At 39.5% G+C, this 19,405-nt stretch overlaps 1 protein-coding gene across 1 annotated transcript in view; it reads right to left on the reverse strand.

Moving 5' to 3' along the window:
* Positions 1-2,297: 2,297 nt before the first annotated feature.
* The window catches only part of C2cd6 (C2 calcium dependent domain containing 6), an 85,814-nt gene continuing 68,706 nt past the window's right edge, over positions 2,298-19,405 (reverse strand). The window contains exons 17-20 of the mRNA XM_060367837.1: positions 16,672-16,734; positions 13,945-14,013; positions 8,085-12,548; positions 2,298-2,734 (exon numbers count right to left, since the gene is read on the reverse strand). Coding sequence (XP_060223820.1) covers positions 2,396-2,734; positions 8,085-12,548; positions 13,945-14,013; positions 16,672-16,734 — 4,935 coding nt within the window. The 3' untranslated portion in view covers positions 2,298-2,395. The remainder of the gene's footprint in view (positions 2,735-8,084; positions 12,549-13,944; positions 14,014-16,671; positions 16,735-19,405) is intronic.

Genomic DNA, 19,405 nt, shown 5'->3' on the forward strand with positions numbered 1-19,405 from the left:
TCCAGGAGATAGAGGCAAGCAGATCTGAGTTCAAGGCCAGCTTGGCTTCTGGGAAGGAAAAGCTTAGGTCTAAGCCTGGTGGTACACGCCTTTAATCCCAAACAATGGAGGTAAAGTTTGCAGAAGGAAGCGCCCATGTTTGAAGGTGATGTTTAATTGAGTGGCAGAAAAAAATGACAAATCAGAGGAAGATTTGACAGAATAGGATACACCTAACTCAAGAGAAGAGAGAGGAAAAGGAAGCTACTTAAGGAGCAACACAGAACGAGAGGGCAAGGAGGCAGGTTTACTGGAGAGTTTTACAGAGAGAGGTTGAAGAGAGAACACACTAGACACAGATGAAGACAGAATGAGCCAGAGAACGAGAAAGAGCCAGAAGTTTAGAGCATATTGCTGGAGATATTTTGAGGCCAAGCATAGTAATTCAGAGGCCGAGAGAAATCAGATTGATTAAGTCAGCTGGGAGAGGAGTTTGAGCCAGACAGCTGAGTTGAACCAGCCAGCCCAGAGCTCAGTAAGAACAAGAAAGAGTGTGCCTATTCAGCAGTAAGTCTCAACGGCTGAAAACATTCTAGGCCTAGGTTAGATTGTATGGAGGCTAGAATCTTCCAGCACTAGGCCTAGGCTTGCAGATGGAGGCAGTAAACTTCTGAAATAACAGTTGAGGCAGGAGAATAAAAGTTAACTTTTACACCCCCCTAGAGTCTTGCCAGCTGGGTGATCAACAAAGCCAACTAGGCATTGCGATACGTGAGCCTACAGGACACATTCTTTATCCCAACTAGCACAGTCTCAAAAATAGGTTGTAGTTGAAGTTGTAATAAGTTGGGATCAGATGGTTTTCTTAAACTATATGACTATATTACGTTGGAAGTTACTATAAAATGATTAAGACTAGGCAGTTTGAAGCAATTCTGTTTATGTTTGATGGCTATACCCTTGCCTCAAGAATGAATGTTAGGGCTTCTCTATCAATACAGCCAACAAGACCTGCCAAGGTGGAAAATGAAGGTGAGAGAAATTAAGAGTGGGCAGTGTAGGAGAGCGAGGACAGGGCTGAAAGCAGTTGTCTTAGTAGAAGTTGGAGTTCATCCCACTCAATGCCTTAGCAACTCCCAAGCTGGGAAGTTCTGCTTGAGAAAAATGCTGAAGGCAGATGGGGTTTGTCATGAGATGTTGCCTGTTAGAACCTCTACTGTAGTATATTGGGAATTAGAATGTGTGTACATATGTTATTTATAAGGTAGTACACATACATATGTACACTTAGAGAATTGGCTCATGAAATCATGGAGGCTTACAAGCCTCAAGGTCTGCCGTAGGAGCTGACAGTGCAGTTCTGGACCAAAAGCTGTCAGGCTTAAGATCTAGGGCAAGACAATGTTGAGTTTGAGTCCAGTGGCTGTGAAAAGCTGACTCCCTACTTAATGTCAGGCAAGAGGGTATTACCAGGGGAATGTTAGCATTTTTGCTGAATGGAAAACTTCGGAGATATCCGTGGTGAAATGTTTTAGGAATACTGTTTGCACGTGGCAATGTCAAAAAATGTTAGTGGGGCACAGGAAATTTGAGATTTCCTTCTTAGGAAATACATCTTTGCTAAGGCCAGACCACGGTTCCCTCTTTACCACTGGTCCTCTCAAGTCATTTCTTCACTCTCCTCTGCCCCCCTGGAACCACATTATTTCTTATGCATACCTTGTTCCTCTGGCATCTAGGGCAGAAACAGCTAGAATCTCTGGTTGTTATATTTTGAGTGGTGTGAGAGGCAGTTCTCACAGCTGACCTGATACGCCTGGCAGCAGCTGTTTCTTGGCTCTCTCGAGGCTGATATCAGCACTTCCTTTCTGAGTAGTGGGAGCACTTTTTGTTTTAGCTTTGGGCTTTTTTCACCGTTTTTGGATTCTTAGCCTGTATCATCACTCAGTAAAATGAACCCCTGCATTCTTTCTTCCTGGAAGATCATTAGATAACATTGAAATGAACACAAGATGTGTAGACTTTGAATCCAGAAATTTAACTAGAGCTAAGTAAAGCTTCGTTGCTAAGAACAGTCCACTGCAGATGGAGAACTGGAAAGCTGGGGGTAGGAATAACCAAATACCCCAAATGCTGGGGAAGCTAAAGATTAGTTTATCCCAAAAGAGGAAAGCTGGGGTGAAAAATTTTACTAGTGAATGCCAACTGAATATACATTTTTTTTTTTTTTAGTCTGTTCTGGAAGTTTATAAAAAAAAAACACGTTTACATAGAATGTGTTTATTTTTCATTTTAATCATAACAAAATGGTCTAACAAGATGAAATTTAGTTGCTGACTTCTATCACACACAAGGATAGATCTCCCAAACCATTTTGTTAGTGGAGAAATTATATTTTGACTGGTGGCCTCACAAATCATTCTTCAGTGTTTAGCATCTGGATAATATCACAAATGAACGAACTTTTTTCAATATCCTCTTTTAATTTTCTTTTGGACCGAATTTTATGTATCTCATGCTCTGGGGTGGTGTGTAACTGAACTAAGCCCGCTGAAACCATCCGAAGACTTGCTATTTTCCCGGCCGCGGTTTCCCGTCGCTTGTTAGGCTCTGGAGCAGTGTATGGCCGATCGCAGTGTTTTGCCTGATTGTGGGGGTCGTCTGGACTCTTGCCTAAAAGTCGTGCTTTTGATTTTGAGGTTTTAGGACATTTAACTGAGGGGATGTGTAAATCTTCGCATTTATCCAAACAATCCTAAATATTGAAACAAAACATCAAACAGGTAGGTTAGGCGTCTAAAAACACATTGCAACATTATAAGAGCTAATGTTTGTAGTATCAACAGTTAAGAAAGGAACGCGCTAATATTTTGTAGGCAGTCCCCAGTTCATGCTGTATACCCTGTGTTTCCCACAGGGCACTCCTTTAGAAATCTTTTCTTTTCTGTTTAACTAAACAAAAACAAAAAACCTACCTTTTTAGAGGACTTGCTGCTTCAAAAGGGTGAAAGATGTGAAACTGAAACCCAGACACACTTACAGAGCTGTCCTCTGGGGTCATACTAAGAAAGCTGGCCAGCTTAGTCTGTAGTTCTCCTATTCAAAAATATCTTTCCCATGACCTCAAATATAAATAATCAACTTTGATATTTTACTTTTATATCATCTAAACCCTTGCTGATCAGTCTCACCAAGTTAATCTAATAACCATCTTTGTTAGTATATATGCATAGACACAGCATAACATTCAAGAACATGAGTGTAATATTTATGTGGGATTGGATCTCACTACATAGTCCAAGGTGACCCCTCACTCTTAATCTTCCAGCCTTAGTCTTCTGATTGCTAGGATTCTAAGTGTATATCACTACATCCAGCTTGATTATTATAATTTTTACATTAAAAACAACTTGCCAAGTGTAGTCCCCTCACTCAGAGGTTGGAGGAAGGAGAATTACCATGAGTTCAAGAACACCAAAATAACAAGAGAGAAAAATTAACAGTTTTCTTGTTTACACAATTTATGACTATATTTTAAAATAAGAATATGAAGATCTATATGTACCCCTCAAAGGGTATGGAGCTATTTAGCCATACAGTTGTGTAAGCTAGTTTATTCACAACTATTGGGGTGGGGTTTATGACAGCCACCCACAGGGAGGGCTGCTTTGATGAGAGATGAGGTAGGAGCTGACTAGTTGAATTGTGGGGTCACGATGGTTAGACAGGACTAGTAAGAATTTGGCCAACCAGAGAGATTTCCACAAAAACATTTACTCTGGGAGCCTAAAAACCAGTCCTACATACTTGAGTGTTTGAAGACACTCTTCCTCTTTTACCTTTTTTCGTGGACTGGATCTTACACTGTAGCCCACACTTAGCCTGGATCCCACTGGCTTGGAGCTCAGTGTGTAGCCTAGGCTGGGCTAAAGCTTGAGATCGTGTGGTCTGTAGAGTTGATGGTGCATGCTACCATGCTCAGAGATTCTTTTTCCTCTGATGGAGGTGGAACAAGTTCAGTCTCATGAGGGTTTCTGCTGCATTAATAATTATTAACAACTTTAACTTCACAGCGGATAGCCAGGGTGTCAATGGAAGGACGTGAGAGCTACACACCACTGATTCAAAAGAAGTACCTCCTAGTCTGAGATTTTATAAAAGGTTTGCCGCTTCAAAAGGAGTAGGAAAATATGAAGCTGAAAGCCAAACAAATTTAAGGAGCAGACCTCTAGGGTCAGGTCCCAACAACACAACTTTTCTATATTCTGATTGATTCATGTTAGAAATCTTTAGATTTCAGAAAATAAAAGGACATCTTTTGTGATCATTTGACAAAAGCTCCGATGCCATTCAATTCTCTGTTATCTGTCAGAGAAGAGGGGTTAGGGATGCTTAGTCCTCACATAGGAAAATAACCATCACCTATCCTTCCTGGGCATGCTAGTAAGCACTTGGAGTCCCAGGCCTGGGTGGGCAGGTAAGAGGATCCCTGCAGCGTCCTAGTCAGCCAGCCAACCAATTCTAGTTGTCCAGCTCCAGACCAACGAGAGATCCTGGCTCAAAACAAAGCAAAAATGTGGAGCGACATTCAGGGCTCACTGGCTTCCACCATATGTGCACACTTACCTGCATACATATATACATGCACACACACACACACACACACACACATACATGCATGCATAAAGGGTTATGAGATCATACATGCTTTCACATGAACACAATTTTTTCATTTGGAAAATAATGTCTAAAAGATAGTTCTTCAGAAACAAACTAAATCTGTTTTCCTCTTAATATATACATGCTTGTGTATACACACACACACACACACACTTTCTAGCTCAATACTAGCTATTTAGATGGTAAAATCTAAAGTTAAGAATATAAATTCTACTACTACACAACTGTTAGGATACTTCTATTACATGTCATAGAGAACGGTTTGTCCTGCCACTATTAAGTTAATAGTTTACTGTATGAAACAGTCTCAAAGTACCTATTCTGAAATTAGAGTTATTTTTCCATTTAAAGGCAGATTCATGCACATCAAGTTATTGATTTAAGATCAATTCTAGATCCTAATAGTTTTCCAAATTATGAATCGTGCCCATTGTACAATAATGGAGAAGAGCCACGATCCAAAAAGAGCCAAAAGGAAATCCCTTCTGTTTCTAGATTTTCTTGCTTTAGAATGTACACATAAGGCTTAATAATCAGCTTAACATCCTGACCGTGGAACAGGGAAAGTTAGATGGGGGAGATAGGGAGAGGAGGAATCTGAGAAGGGTAACACTAGAGACCTTTCTGTTACTTTAGAAGTGTGTGTGTGTGTGTGTGTGTGTGTGTGTGTGATGGAGTTACCCTATGGCAGGACCTATAGTGGGATAACAGTGTCCCAACTAGATGCCATAGGTTAACAAATTAAAAGCCTACTGCCAAAATGAGTTACTACTTTTGGAGTGATTTACCAGTGTATTATAGGACTTTCTCAGACCCGACTACATACTAACAATGAGACTTGTAATAGAATTTAAAGTTTAGGGCTTTTGCTGGGACAGTTTCCCATCTACTGTCTAAACTAACATTACGAGTCACCACTTGGCTAGCCATATTACACTCCGTTCTGTGTCCATTACCTTCTGGGTCCTCCTCTGGCTTCAGCATCCCTCTCTGCCCAGAAATTCCGCTCTGCCCTCCTACTTCCTGCCCTAGATACTGGACTCAGCTCTTTATTACAACCAATCTTCAGTAAGACAACACCTGACACATATCTTAGATTGCCTCTAGGCATATACTTGAAGGTCAGAGGGCTGTCTGACCTTCAAGTATCTGAGCAGGTGCTGAAGGACAAGTATTAACAAATATAAAGCCGGTGATGGGCAGTAGAAATGACAATACCAAAATCCAGTCAGCACCTAGCTCTCTGACCAGTATAGAATTAACAATTGAAAATACAGACATGCATAGTAATGGGAAGAGGGACTGCCTCTGACACAAATTGGCCTGCTCTTTGATCACCTCCCCCAGAGGAGAGAGCAATCTTACCAGGCCACAGAAGATGACAATGCAGCCACTCCTGATGTGATCTGATAGACTAAGATCAGAAGGAAGGAGAGGAGGACCTCCCCTATCAGTGGACTTGGGGAGGAGTGTGCGTGAAGAAGTGGGAGGGAGGGTAGGATAGGGAGGGGAGAAGGGAGGGGCTTATGGGGGATACAGAGTAAAAAAATAAAATAAATAAAATAAAAAAAGGAAAATACAGACATGCACCTTCACAAAATGTGAAGAAAAATCACACATTACAGATTATTACCAACACTATTGATTACCCTCCAGAATTTGATGATAAGACCATATTGCTGAAGATAGCACATACCTGAGTCACAGAACAGGGAGGTAACAAGCTGGTACTGACCTGGAGGCTCCGTCCTATTATCTAGGTTTCCTAGTGCTGGAAGGTACTATAAATGGTACTGGAAGGAAAAAACTAATCATCAGTCCTGAACAGCTGTGAACTTAGGAAGCTAAAAGCATCTAGCCTGGCAAAGCATGCTCACTGGTGTAAGGTAGCAGCATGAGCATTATGGGAGTAGCCAACCACTTTATGTTTGGATTTAAATCTCCCTCAGCAGATAAAACCTATACTTGGCACCATGGTCAGGCTAAGAACCTATTATTAGACAGTTATTGTTCTAGCCATGGATTAGTTCTCGTCAGAGAAGATTCTGTTGAGTGTAGGTGTTGATTAACACTGAGAGCCACAACTGGCCAAGGTGCAGAGAAGAAACTGTGGAATGAGCAGCCCTGAATGAAACTTCTGCACTACTCCCTGTCTTCTCCAGGTTCAGAAGAGGGGGAGAAAGACCGGGAGCCAGAGGCGATGAATGAACACAGAGACAACGTGCCCTCAAGACACAAAGGACAGGTGCACATAGGAAAACACAGTGGTTGGGACAGCTTGTGTGAGGTCAAAGCAGACAAAATTCCCAGCGTTGAGAGGGTAGGCGGGGGGGGGGGGGGGGGGGGAAGCCCCGCCCACAGAGAAGGAGATCCTGGCAGCTGATAGCTGCGAGGGCCGAGAGAGTTAGTTCCCTCTAAGAATGTAGCCCCTAGCAAGCTGACCACACTCCACACCCACACTGGACACATCCGAGGTGTATGGGCAGTACAAATTGGACTTGGTGAGTGGGGGAGAAAAGGGCATAGCTTGGGTAGGTAAGGAAGAAAGGTGGATCTGGGAGCAGGTAGGGAAGGAAGTGAATGTGATCCAAACACTATGAGCGTTTTAAAGTGCTTATTTAAAAAACCTGGAGTTTAATATTTAAGATCTCAAAAGTGTGATAAAGCAAAAGGGTAAAAGACCAAACAAGTAGACATTAAATTTAGATTTTTCAATGCATAATCCAATAGCATATAATGTGAATATATAGATATACATTCATATATAAGTACATATACATATGTATATATGTAGATATATGCATATGTATATATACACATATATATTCATATATATGCATATGTGTATATATATATATATATATACTGACAGAATAAGTAAATGTTTCATGTTTATTTACTGAGATAATCCAGATTTCTAAAACAAAACCAAACAAAAAAAATCCCTGTATACAACTCTATCCCTGGCACAAGAACATCTCATTTCCATTTCCATGATATATGGCCACCACTCATGGCTGTGCAGGCTATACTGCACAGAATCCTAGGCTTTCAGTCAGGGTGGTCAGCCAGCCAGGCTGCCAGAGACAAGGGATGTGTGCCTAGGCATCAGATCTGTCAGCCTAGAGGGCTTTCCTAGAGAAAAGAATATCCTTTTCTAAGTTATGGCCCAACAAGGTGTCCTTTCCCTACTTCATAAAAGTCAGTCTGGTTTTGTAATTGCATTTTGAATCAGTTGAGGAGATGCTTGAATTTCATTGGTGTTAAATATGGAAATCTGTATACCCTGGGACTATTAAAGTTACACACACACACACACACACACACACACACCACCTACATTCAGAAGGCATACATATTCTAAAGCAAATTATTTACAAAACTGCCAGCTATAGAAGAAAATACTTAGGAAAAAGCATTATTACATGTACAGTTCTCCTGGCAGTCCATTGGAGTAAAGTCCTTGGCACAGACTTCCGCAGATGAGGTCTTGCAGTGGGTAGTGTGGCTGGTAGGATCCTAACTATCTTGTGAAATGACTTTTTTGGTTTGGTGGCATGGTCTCTTTCTTTTCTTTTGGATTTCATGTTTTCTCTTTTCAACACTTCCGGGAAGAAGAATGGCCTTGAGTTTCTCTCATTTTCTTTGTATTTAAATGGCTGTGAGTCAGGGATCTTGACACATTTCTCATCGCAGTCTTCGTATGGGTTTCTATAAAGAGTTTCCATTTCATTTTTGAATTGTGCAAATGTAACCAAGTGTTTTTTATTGTTATTATTATTTCCTTTCAGTTTCTGACAATACTGGTCCAATTTTGATTGTTCCCCACACTCTGTGTTGACATGGGTGAAGGTGTTAGTGTGCCAGGTAGGAAAAGAGAGCCTGTTTCCACATTCGTTTTCTCTTGGTGCTTTGCAGGTAGGGAGTTTTAGATGAGGTGAAAATCCTGTGTCAAGTTTTTCCTGAACGATAAAGTTATAAGTGTTATTGTTCTCCTTTTTGTCAAGTGGCTTCACTTTTAGTGTCTTTTCAAAGCCAAGTTTTGATTGAATTGTTTTCGATCTGGCATCCCAATTGTATGGATCTTGAATATCTGTTTTGTAAACAGAATTTTCTGCTTGAGGATTTGTGAAACCATGTTCTTTCTTGTGTTTCTTAAGTGATGTGTCTGCAGGTCTTTCTGGTGACTTATTTAACGGATTGGCCTGGATATTTTTGTTGGGAGAAAGTTGTACTTTTACAAAATTTACTGTTTTACCTTCCCTGCTACCAATAGTTTTTGGTTCCCAAATTGTTGGTGGATTTTCTTTTAAATTGTGTGAAAAACAACTTCCTTTTTCTCTCTTTCTAGTCAGTTCCATTTCTCCACATTTATCTTCAAGAAATGTTTGTAAAGTGGTATTTTGACCAATTTTTGAATATTTCTTTAGCTCTTCTGAATCCTCATCTCTACAAGGTAAATTTGTTTTTACGTACTTTAATGGGGTGGAGGAGGAAGGCAGGGAGTTAATTTGCTGGTTGAGCCCCTTTTGTTGGCTTTCTGTTATTACTCCTGATTTATGAAGTTTTTCTAGAAAGAGGCCCTGGAGGTATTTGCTCAAATCAGATTTTAGACTTAATAATTCACTATCTGATAAGGTTTTAAGATAATTTTGTAGAGAATTGCTTAACGGGTAATTAATGTCTATTTTAAGCCTTGAACAAAAACTCTCACCTGCAATCTCTTGCCCTAGCTGGTGAAAAGGCCTTGAGGGGCCCTCACTTCCTGGGGAGGCCACGCCGGAACAGAGAGCCATGGCATCGCCTTCGTTAAATAACTTGCTCACTGTGAGATTCTTCAGGAAATAATTTTGAAAAATATCATTTAGAAAAGATTTAAGCTTTATTTCTAAATGTTTGTCTACCAAATGATGGTTAAAATTATTTACAAAAGACATGATTTCTTCTACGGTTTCTGAGTATGTCTCCTGAAAGGGACCTTGCTCTTTTAATTCTGTTTTCTCTTTCAAGTCTGTTTTCTCATTCATCTGACAGAGATTCTGGCAGATCTTTGGTAAGTCCTCCCTGGTGATGTGGCCTGATTCTGAAAGTTTTTCTAAGAGGTAATGCTGAATGTGTTTACTTAACTCAGACTTGAGGTTTTTAACTTCTGACTCCGAGAGCTTCTCTAGAAACAAACACAGCTTTGGGTTCAAAACGGGGTCCCTCTCTGCTTTATTAAAAGTCTCTTGAACTTTTCCTAAGTGTTCTGTACCACTCGGTAAAGAATGCTGAGTTGATCTTTCTAACTCTTTTTCTGGTTGTTGTCTTCCATCAGACTGATTATATTTGAGGAAAACTTTGAAAATATTTTTTAGGATAGATTTTAACATTACTGTGTTTGTGTCTTTACCATTCCCCAGTGAGTTACTTAAATTTTCTAAAGCAGACATGAGCTCGGTCTCCTCTGCATCAAGCCTCTGGTGGTCAGTTGGTACGGGGGAGCCTGCCTTTCCCTCTGGGGGTGAACACTTTGACTCTTGCACTGAGATATTTTGTCGGTCTTCTGTGTATTCCACTCCAATCTTAGAACCGTCTACAGGGGTGGGGCACGGTGTGTTCTGTCTGGAAACAACTGTTGTTGGACATTTGACATCAGAGTGCTGCTCCCTGGGATTCTGCGGCTCTTCTGGAGGAGAGGCTGTCTGTGTGTCCAACAGAGGTTTCTGTTGTGCCTTCTCCAGCTCTGTCACATTGATTATCCCAGATTCTATGAGAGTGTTTACAGGAAACAACTGTATTATTTGACTTATGAAAGAGTTGTACTGTGACAAATGGATGTCATTGACTTTTTCTTCATAGTTAACAATCTGCGAATATATCTTGCTCTCCCAAGGTGTGAGCGCCTGATCCTGCAAGGCCATCTGTACCTCACTCAGGGTCTTCGGTCCTATCCCCAGCTGTGAGAATATGGGCGCGGTGAATATTTGCTTGATGAAATAGTCATAAGTTAAACCCTGTTTGGAGCCGGATACTTCACCTACTAAATGTTTTGTCTTGAAACTACTCTTTCTGTGCTTTGGAAAATTTGTTTCAGCAGCCTCTAAGAGTTTTTCAGAAACACAAGCTTCTGTGTCTGAAGCTTTTCCTGGTTCACCTTCTGGAAGTGAATCTTGAGGAACACTTTTAATTACAGGACTTAAAAGAGTCTGTGAATTTAGAATGTCTTTTGATGAAAGGCAACTGTGTATATCTTGGACTTTTTCAAATTCTCTATTGTCTGTACCATCTGACAGCCTTGTGTGCACATTTGGAGTTGGGGAGCAGCTTGCCTGTATCACCCTGGCATTTGTGCAGACTTCTGATTTAGAAAATAACTCATCTGAAAGGTCTTGCAGATTTTTGCTTAAAATTGATTTGAGTACTATTGACTGTTTAAAATTTTCCATATCAGAGGTAAAACTTATTGAGGTTGAGGAATGACACATGCTTACATTTCTAGTCACTGCTGATTCTCTTTGGAAGTTTGGTAAAGGTACGTTTGATAGTTGCTCATCTCTATCTGTATATGGGCTCTGTCTACCTGAACAGTCTACTGTGAGGATGTGAGAATCCAGTACTATCTTCTTATTAGTAACTGGAGCTTTGGCTGTGTTGGTAGTAGGCTGTAAACAGTCATTAGAATTACCACTTGGATATTTATTCTTACTATCTAAAGACTTTGTTGCAATGATACCAGGCTCATGTGACAACTTATTAGGATCTGAAGACTTTGTTGCATTGATACAAGACTCATGTGACAAGTTATTAGGATCTGAAGACCTTGTTGAAGTGGTACTAGAATCATGTGACAACTTATTAGGACTTGAAGACCCTGTTGAAATTGTACTAGAATCATATGACAACTTATTAGGACTTGGAGACCTTGTTGAAATGGTACTAGGCTTAGGTGAAAACTTATTAGGACTTGGACACCTTGCTGAAATGGTACTAGGCTTAGGTGAAAACTTATTAGGACTTGGACACCTTGCTGAAATGGTACTAGGCTTAGGTGAAAACTTATTAGGACTTGGACACCTTGCTGAAATGGTACTAGGCTTAGGTGAAAACTTATTAGGACTTGGACACCTTACTGAAATGGTACTAGGCTTAGGTGAAAACTTATTAGGATCTGAAGACTTGGTTGGACTGATACTAGAATCACGGGAGAACTTACTAGTATCTGGAGGTTTGTTTCCACTCATAATGGAATTATGGCACAGCCTCTTAGGACCTGAAAGCTGTGTTGCATTGCTGCTAGGATCTTGGAACAACTTGCTGATACCAGCGTCACTGAACAGCCCCCAATCTGATGTACTGCAATTAAAGTTTCTGTATAACTTAGTATCTGAAGGCTTTATCGTACTGGTGCTAGAGTCATAGTGGCACAGCCTCTTATCTGAAGGCTTTGTTGTAGTAAAATGAGACTCAGTTGGCAGTTTATTATCACTCTCTGAAATCTTTGTTATGGTGATAACAGGATTATCACTTTGAAATATATTCTTTGCATTTGAAGTGTTAGCTACGTTGACAGTAGGATCATGTGACAACTTTTTCTTCCTGTCTGAAATAATTTCTGTGGTGGAAGTAGGGTCAGAAAGTAAGCTATTTGTCTTGTTTACCATCTGAATTGTGATATGGCTGGGATCTTCAGCCAAGTTTCTGTTACATTTTGAAGATCTTAAGTGCTCTGGGTAAGGCGGATCTTGATCTTCATGCTCTAAAACCTCTGTATCAAAAATATTTGGACATCTGTATATGTCTTGGTCTTTCTTCTTTTTGAATGACATTTTGTTTATGTTCCTTAGAAAAGGATCAAGACCTCTCTTGCTGAGTTTCTGGAATTGCCGTACAAAAAAAGAAAAGAAATTCTTTAGCATTTATTTAAAATTATGACTTTTCTAGTCAGTTTTTGTAGAGCACGTTAACTGACTCATCCTCCCACCTTTTTTATAGTGGGATAAAAATCAACTTTATTTTAATATACTTGAAGTTTGAATGAAAGTAAATTTTTAGTGAAAAAATTTTAAATTCCTAATTCTAACACTATTTATATCCACACACACACACAGACACACACACACACGGAATTTTTCTGGTGAGGCCCTGGTATTGCTAGCTTTTAAATTACTTTCTTTCACTTATTTATTAATCTACTTATTTTGAGATGAGCTCTTGTATTGCCCAGGCAGGCTTGGAATGCCTGGGTTCGAGTGATCCATCCTTTTACCTTATTCAGTCTGTCTACAGTGAAATCTTTAAATAGTTAAAAGCCGTTTGTATTTTTTAATGGCTAAATTTAGTTGTGTTTGCATAGACAGTAAGTGGTCAAAATCTCATCTACTAAAAATGTTTACCATTTAGTAGTAATTTCAGAATTTAAAAAAATGCATCCATGCAGTAAATGTCCATGACATTATTCTTTAAAGATCATCTTAGGGGCATATATCATCTGCCTTCAAGTCTGAGTTTCAACAATGAAGACCATAATCAATCCTTAATATGCCACAGTAGAATCTTGTTTTTTGAGTATACAGTATTATGACTCAGATATAGTTAGGAGAATAATGTCAAAATCACAGGCTTACAGTGAAATTTCAGGATACTAGCCATACTAACCTGAGATTTATGTATTCAATCATGGAAGCAATCTTTAAAATTAAGTATGTCTATGTATCTTTTAAAAAAACTTAGTTTTATTTTGTATTTTATATGGTTGCCCACAGAGAGCAGAAGAGGGCTTAGCTCAGCTAAGCGATGCTCGGTGATAGCTCAGCTATTACAGCCTTCATCTTCTAAAATCTTATTCTTAGAATCTCTCATTTAGTCTCATGGTGCAACTTCTCCATTGTGAGATTGGAAAAATGCAAAATCTGAAATAACCAGGCTAATATTTCCCTTCAATTCAGTTCAAAGAGCACTTTAATTGTTACAATTTATTATAATTGCTTTTCAAATGCTAATAGATACCAGGTGAAACATTAACAATCTCTTGGGGCTTTGTTTATTTTTGCTTTTCAGAAACACATATTCCAAGATTTCATTTCCAGATTGCAATTTATTAGGTCAAATAAGCTTGGAAATATTTTTTTAAAGGTAGCTAGACATTTCTAATAAAATTTTTGAGAAATTCATATGTCATTTATGTATACTCACATGTATACACACACACACACACACACACATATACGTATACATGCATATGTAGTATTGGAGAAACCTAGTAATCAAATATAATTGGTACCAGACTGGGATAACAGGACTCACTTTTGGTTTGAATTCTGTAGATTCTTCTCCGTAAACTGGTGTTGTGTATGCTTTTCGTGCAAAAGCCACCTTGTAAAAGAGGAAGTTTTAATTTTAGACAACTTGTAATACAGAAATAACTTTCAAGATCATTTTACTCTCAGTAGTCCATAAAGGTATAAAAGTTGCTTAAAGCTAAATAAGAATTCTGTCTCATAATTACTTTGCTTTAGAGTTTATCAAATATATAGTGACCTTCTTTATTTGGCTTGAAGTTTAACTTGTCAGATATAGCTACTCCTATTTGCTTTTTATATTACATTTGTTTGGAATATCACCTTCAATCTTAATCTTTTTACTTTCAACCTGTGCATGTCTTTGAAAGTGAGGTGAGTTTTTTTGGCAGACAACAAACACTTGGGGCTTGTTTTTTCACGTAGCCAGCCAGTCCGCATCTTTGAATTAGAGTTAAGACAATTTACCTCTAGGTTTGCTATTAAAATGTATGTACTAACTGTGCAGCTGGAGTGACGACATTTGCAGGGTGCCTGATTTGTTAAATAGGCCCCTGGATTCAAACCAGAGCTTATAATGGCACAGTGCTCTTGACCACTCGAGTCCTCTCTCCAGTGCCCTCAGAATATTTCTTATTGAGTTTTGTTTTCTTATTTCTTATTGAATTTCTTGTTGAATAATTTGTCATTCATTAACCTAATTATTTTTCAAACATTGGACAACTACAGTGAATAAGGAAATCTAAGTTCTAACAGTGGGGTAATGTTTCAGTCTTAACCAGCTTTAACGTGCAATATACATGTTTGACTTTGAAGACAGCACTTTATGGTGCTTGCTTTCAACTGATATACTTCATTAAAAATGAAAAATGTTCCTTTACCCAGGAGTTCTAAGACTTAGGCATGGCTCATTGCATGTAATGGCTCGTCCGTGTAATCAGGACTTTCTACCCATGTCTCCCCATGTTGGCATTCTCTCTCCTCACTGGGTAGGAAAACAACCACCACTGATATAAAATGACAAGGCTTTTAAACAGTCTTTTTTGGTTGTGAGTCTAGCCTATAATGGCTGAGCCATCTCTCCAGCCCTTCAAACATGGTTACATAAATTATATGCTATCAGTTTATCCTGGTGGCAGCATAAAGGGTCTAAGATTGCCAACCCCACTAGAGACTGGGCTTGTGGTGGTGTGGTGGGTGTTGATAGGCAAAATATATGTTAAGTACGTGGATAATTTTATTAAATCGCATTGAGATTGCTTGAAAGATAAACATGAGCTGGGGAAAGAGCTCAGCTGGTAGAGAACTTGCCTAGCACGTGTGAAGCCCTGTGCTTAATCCTCAGTACCACACACCAAAAAAAAAAACCCAAAAAAACAGCATAAAAGTATATGATAGAAAATCTTGACTACTGATGTCATCTTAGAAATATCTTCTAAACAAGATATTAAAACTAGATAGACGCTAACAACCACAGAAGAAACGCTACTAAATTTGGCCACATCAACATTTAAATTAAAAGCCATAAATAATAAACAGCAGAGATAACAAAGCGTTGTATTTTAGAATATAAAGATATTTTCACATGTAAGTAAAATAGCCATATGACATCATTTGTAAACACGGACAATTATAAGCAGTCAGCTAATAGAAACGCAAAAGGATAACACACATGTGAAAACTGTTTGCTCTGATCAAATGAAATTTGAGTATTAGTATAGTATTCTTTGTGTTCATCAAATGAAGAAGAAACAATAAAATGTGTACTCCATGTGAGCACACGTGCACCTCAGTGCAGCAGGCTTAGCGGGCGGTCTGTGGCGTCTGCGGACACTAACGTGCTCATATTCCCTGATACACTACTCATGCTCCTCATTTTGTTCTGTAGGCAGGTAAGGGGAGAAAAGGGGGCTCACCCTTCAACTTGCCTATACTGTGTCAAGTCCACTGACGTTTCTTGAAATAGGCGATAGCACGTGGCATAAATTACACAACGTTTTATGACCATGACAGTAGAAGCATATGGATTTGAATCTAGGTGTTTTTGCCCAGCTCCTCGTGACTCCTTGTACAAAACCTGCACAAGCATGGACCTGTTGGCATCGCTGGCTGGAGCTAAGATGGGGGAGTGCCTGAGGGAACCTTGCCCCTGAAAGCATGTGGGTGGCTGCGCTGTGGTTTTACCACGGGTACCACGGACAACGGTATCTTTCAAGCTATCAGAGGTTTCAAAATTCTTGTTGGTTTGCTGCTTTTTTTGAGACAGGGTCTCTCTGTGTAGCCTTGGCTGTCCTGGACTTGATTTGTAGATGAGGCTAGCCTCGAGCTCACAGAGATCCCGCCTGTCTCTGCCTCCCAAGTGCCGGGATTAAAGAGGTGAGCAGCATCATGCCCGCCTGGTTTTCAAAATTCTTAAATTGTAAATAATAAACTAAAAGGAGCTATTGAAAATCAGAGAGCCACAATTAATGGGGGCAGTTTTGAAGTCTAAAGGGGATTTTTTCCATGAAGAGAAGAAACCCTGGAATCCCATCTCTGGTGATACCTTAGAAGGAGAACCACTGCCACCTAGAAATGGACTACTGGCTGGGGCCAGGTCAGTTGCAGTGAACTCTCCTAGCTTTACTGGAAGGAGCTGATGTCCTCTTGACAAAATTTACACCTGCAGTTTCCCATGGCCCTCAGTTTGCTGAAGACCCCTCCCAATTGCCCGCCAGCCAGTTATCATCCTTACCTTTCGGAGACTACTGACAATGTCAGGAGGTCGTCTTTCCCAAGATGGTCTCAACGGGAAGAACTGTAGTTCAAGAAAGGTTTTAGAAGGTCAGGTTACAATCTGTTTAAGACCATGGGTAGGACTGTGGCCCTGTAGGGCATGAAGAGACATTTATCTCTTTTTTCTACTTAGCAGGGACAGTGAAGGGGAGGATGTTTTATGTGTATCTATTCACATATAGACTGCACTTGTGATCAAAATATAAGTCTACTACTACTTAAAGGACATTTAAGTTAGAAGACAAAAACTGAAGGGCTAATAAGAATGGCATATGATCACCATTTTCTTGGTGACTTTTATGCCTGCTTTATTGTTGTTTTTGTTTTGTTTTTGAGTATGTACAGACATTGAGATAATAAGAAACTCCTGGGACTGCACTCTTTTAAAATTGTAGAGCTCTTTTCATACTGAACAGACTTCATATAGTGCTTGCTTATACCAGCCCCTCATATGAGTTTATATGAATTAGATGACAATTATGCAACCATCAGGAATCATTTGACAGCATAAGACTTTATGGATTGAAACATATGCCTAAATAGTCATTCTTTGCTTTGAAAGTAAAATATATTATGTTTTCATTTTGAAGATGCTAAATATAAAACTCTTTTACTTAAAAAAAAAAATGGCCCTATCAACATTTACTGTGGAGGCGGGGAGACGCCTGTGAGGCCACACCCCTCCTTGAGGAGACAGGCAGTTAATGGTAACTGGGAATGAGTCATTTTCTTGAACTGTGTAGTGGCTGGTAAGGTGTCTACGCACCTGTAAATAGCTTCACACTGGCTCCTGTAAGGAGCCCCAGTGGAATTCACTGGGCCAGTAAAAAGTATTTACAGACAAGAAAATAGAAGGGGAATAATAGGAAGGAACAAGGGACCAGCAAGAGGATGACAAGGGGGTGACAGAGAGTGAATATGATCAAAACACCTTATAGATGTGAATGGAAATATAATGAAACCCATCACTGTGTACGCTTATTATATGCTAATAAATATTTTTATTCTAAGTTTTTTTGTTTATACTATACTACACCACACCATACCAATTTCTCTTGTCATTACCAAATACTCTCTTTGCTGAGTAAAATTATATTTCCATCCCTCCCAACCTCTCATGCATCCTGACTTTTTGGGAAGGCTTTAGGACCAGTCAATGCCAGTGTTTAAATGGAAGTTAGGTGAGCCATATTGGCAAGGTTTAAATTTATGAATGGCTCAAAATACATGAAGGTTATTGAAAGATGGCCACCTGGATAAGCTGGGCCTGGAAAAGGGTGCGGTCAGTCCTTCCCAGTTCAGATTTGTGCTCCAGGCGTTGGTCTCAAAATAGAACATTTCTTTACCGCACCGTCCACCTTGGTTCATAAAAACTCATCTTTCAACTTCAAATTACTCCAAAGCTTATTTTTCCATAGACTTCTGAGGATTTTGCAACTTGTTTGTGAAGTTTAGCTGTTTAGGGATTTGTTCTAGAACTCTGAAATGTCACTTTATAAATCTGTTGCCGCGGTGATAGATTCTTTCAGACTTCTAAGTCTGATGTATGGAATCTGTCTTTTAAGCTATCATTTGAATTTCTCTTGGTTTTATTTTAGTTTTATGTGAGTGTATAGATTTATCATCCTTAAAAAAGACCTTTAAGGTAAGTTTTCTTTTGCTTAAAAAAAAAAAGATTTTTAAAAAGTAATCGTTTCAGCTAATGGTAGATTCGCACACTGTTATAAGAAGTCACGGGGAGCCTGTGGACCCTGTAACAGGGTCCCTGGGAACGGCATCTGGCACAACTGTTGTATAATTTCACATTGCACATGCCACCGTTGTAAGGATAAGATACAGAGTATCCCAGAAGAAGTCCTTTCTACAGTCACATTTATTTCCTTCTTGCCCCCATATACAACCACGAATCTGTTCTTCATGTTAGAGTTGTATTAATTTAAGAATGTTATGAAGATGGAATCACAGAACTTATAACATCAGATAGTACTCTATTTTGCTTAGCATAATGCTCAAGAAATCAAAGAAGTTATGTAGGCATATTGTCGTTGTGTACTGAGTAAAGATTCAAATGCTGATTTCTGTGGCCCCATATCTGTTTGCAGTCCTTGTTCTGAGAATCTCCTGTCTCAATGTTGTGTAAACACTGCTCCCCAATTGTCCCCTGATATGTTAATAAAGCAGCTTCGCAGACAATCTCTGAGTAGGGCAGAGAATGGACTTCCTGCCAGCCAGGAGAGGAGAAGAGACAGAGAGGAAGTGGGGATTCAGCCATGAGCAAAGGCACAAGAGACATCAGGAGAGAGCAGAAGAGACAAAGAGAAAGCCAGGCTAGCTTAGAGGGTTAATGTAGACTTACATTGCTCAGTTGTTGTGCCTGTAAAGCGTATTAAATAAATAACGTAGTCCAGTCTCAAGTATTTGGGTGTTAGCCAGGTTAAAAGAGAAACTGGGACACACACACACGTTTATGAAAGCAAACACTGACAAAATTACTTTCTGTCTCAGTGTTATTTTTTTTCCTTCCACTGCTGATTGTTGCTTCGTGGTTGATCTATGAGCCGGTAGACATGAGTCGTTTTAATTTCCGTGCCCATTCTGTGCTGTAACATTGCAGTTGCTAACTATGCCTTTTGCTCGGTAACTGTCCACATACACGGCAGTGGCCTCAAGATTATATTTCCTAGTGGCGCCAT

This window comes from Meriones unguiculatus, chromosome 15, assembly GCF_030254825.1.
Source record: "Meriones unguiculatus strain TT.TT164.6M chromosome 15, Bangor_MerUng_6.1, whole genome shotgun sequence".
Lineage (NCBI taxonomy): Eukaryota > Metazoa > Chordata > Mammalia > Rodentia > Muridae > Meriones > Meriones unguiculatus.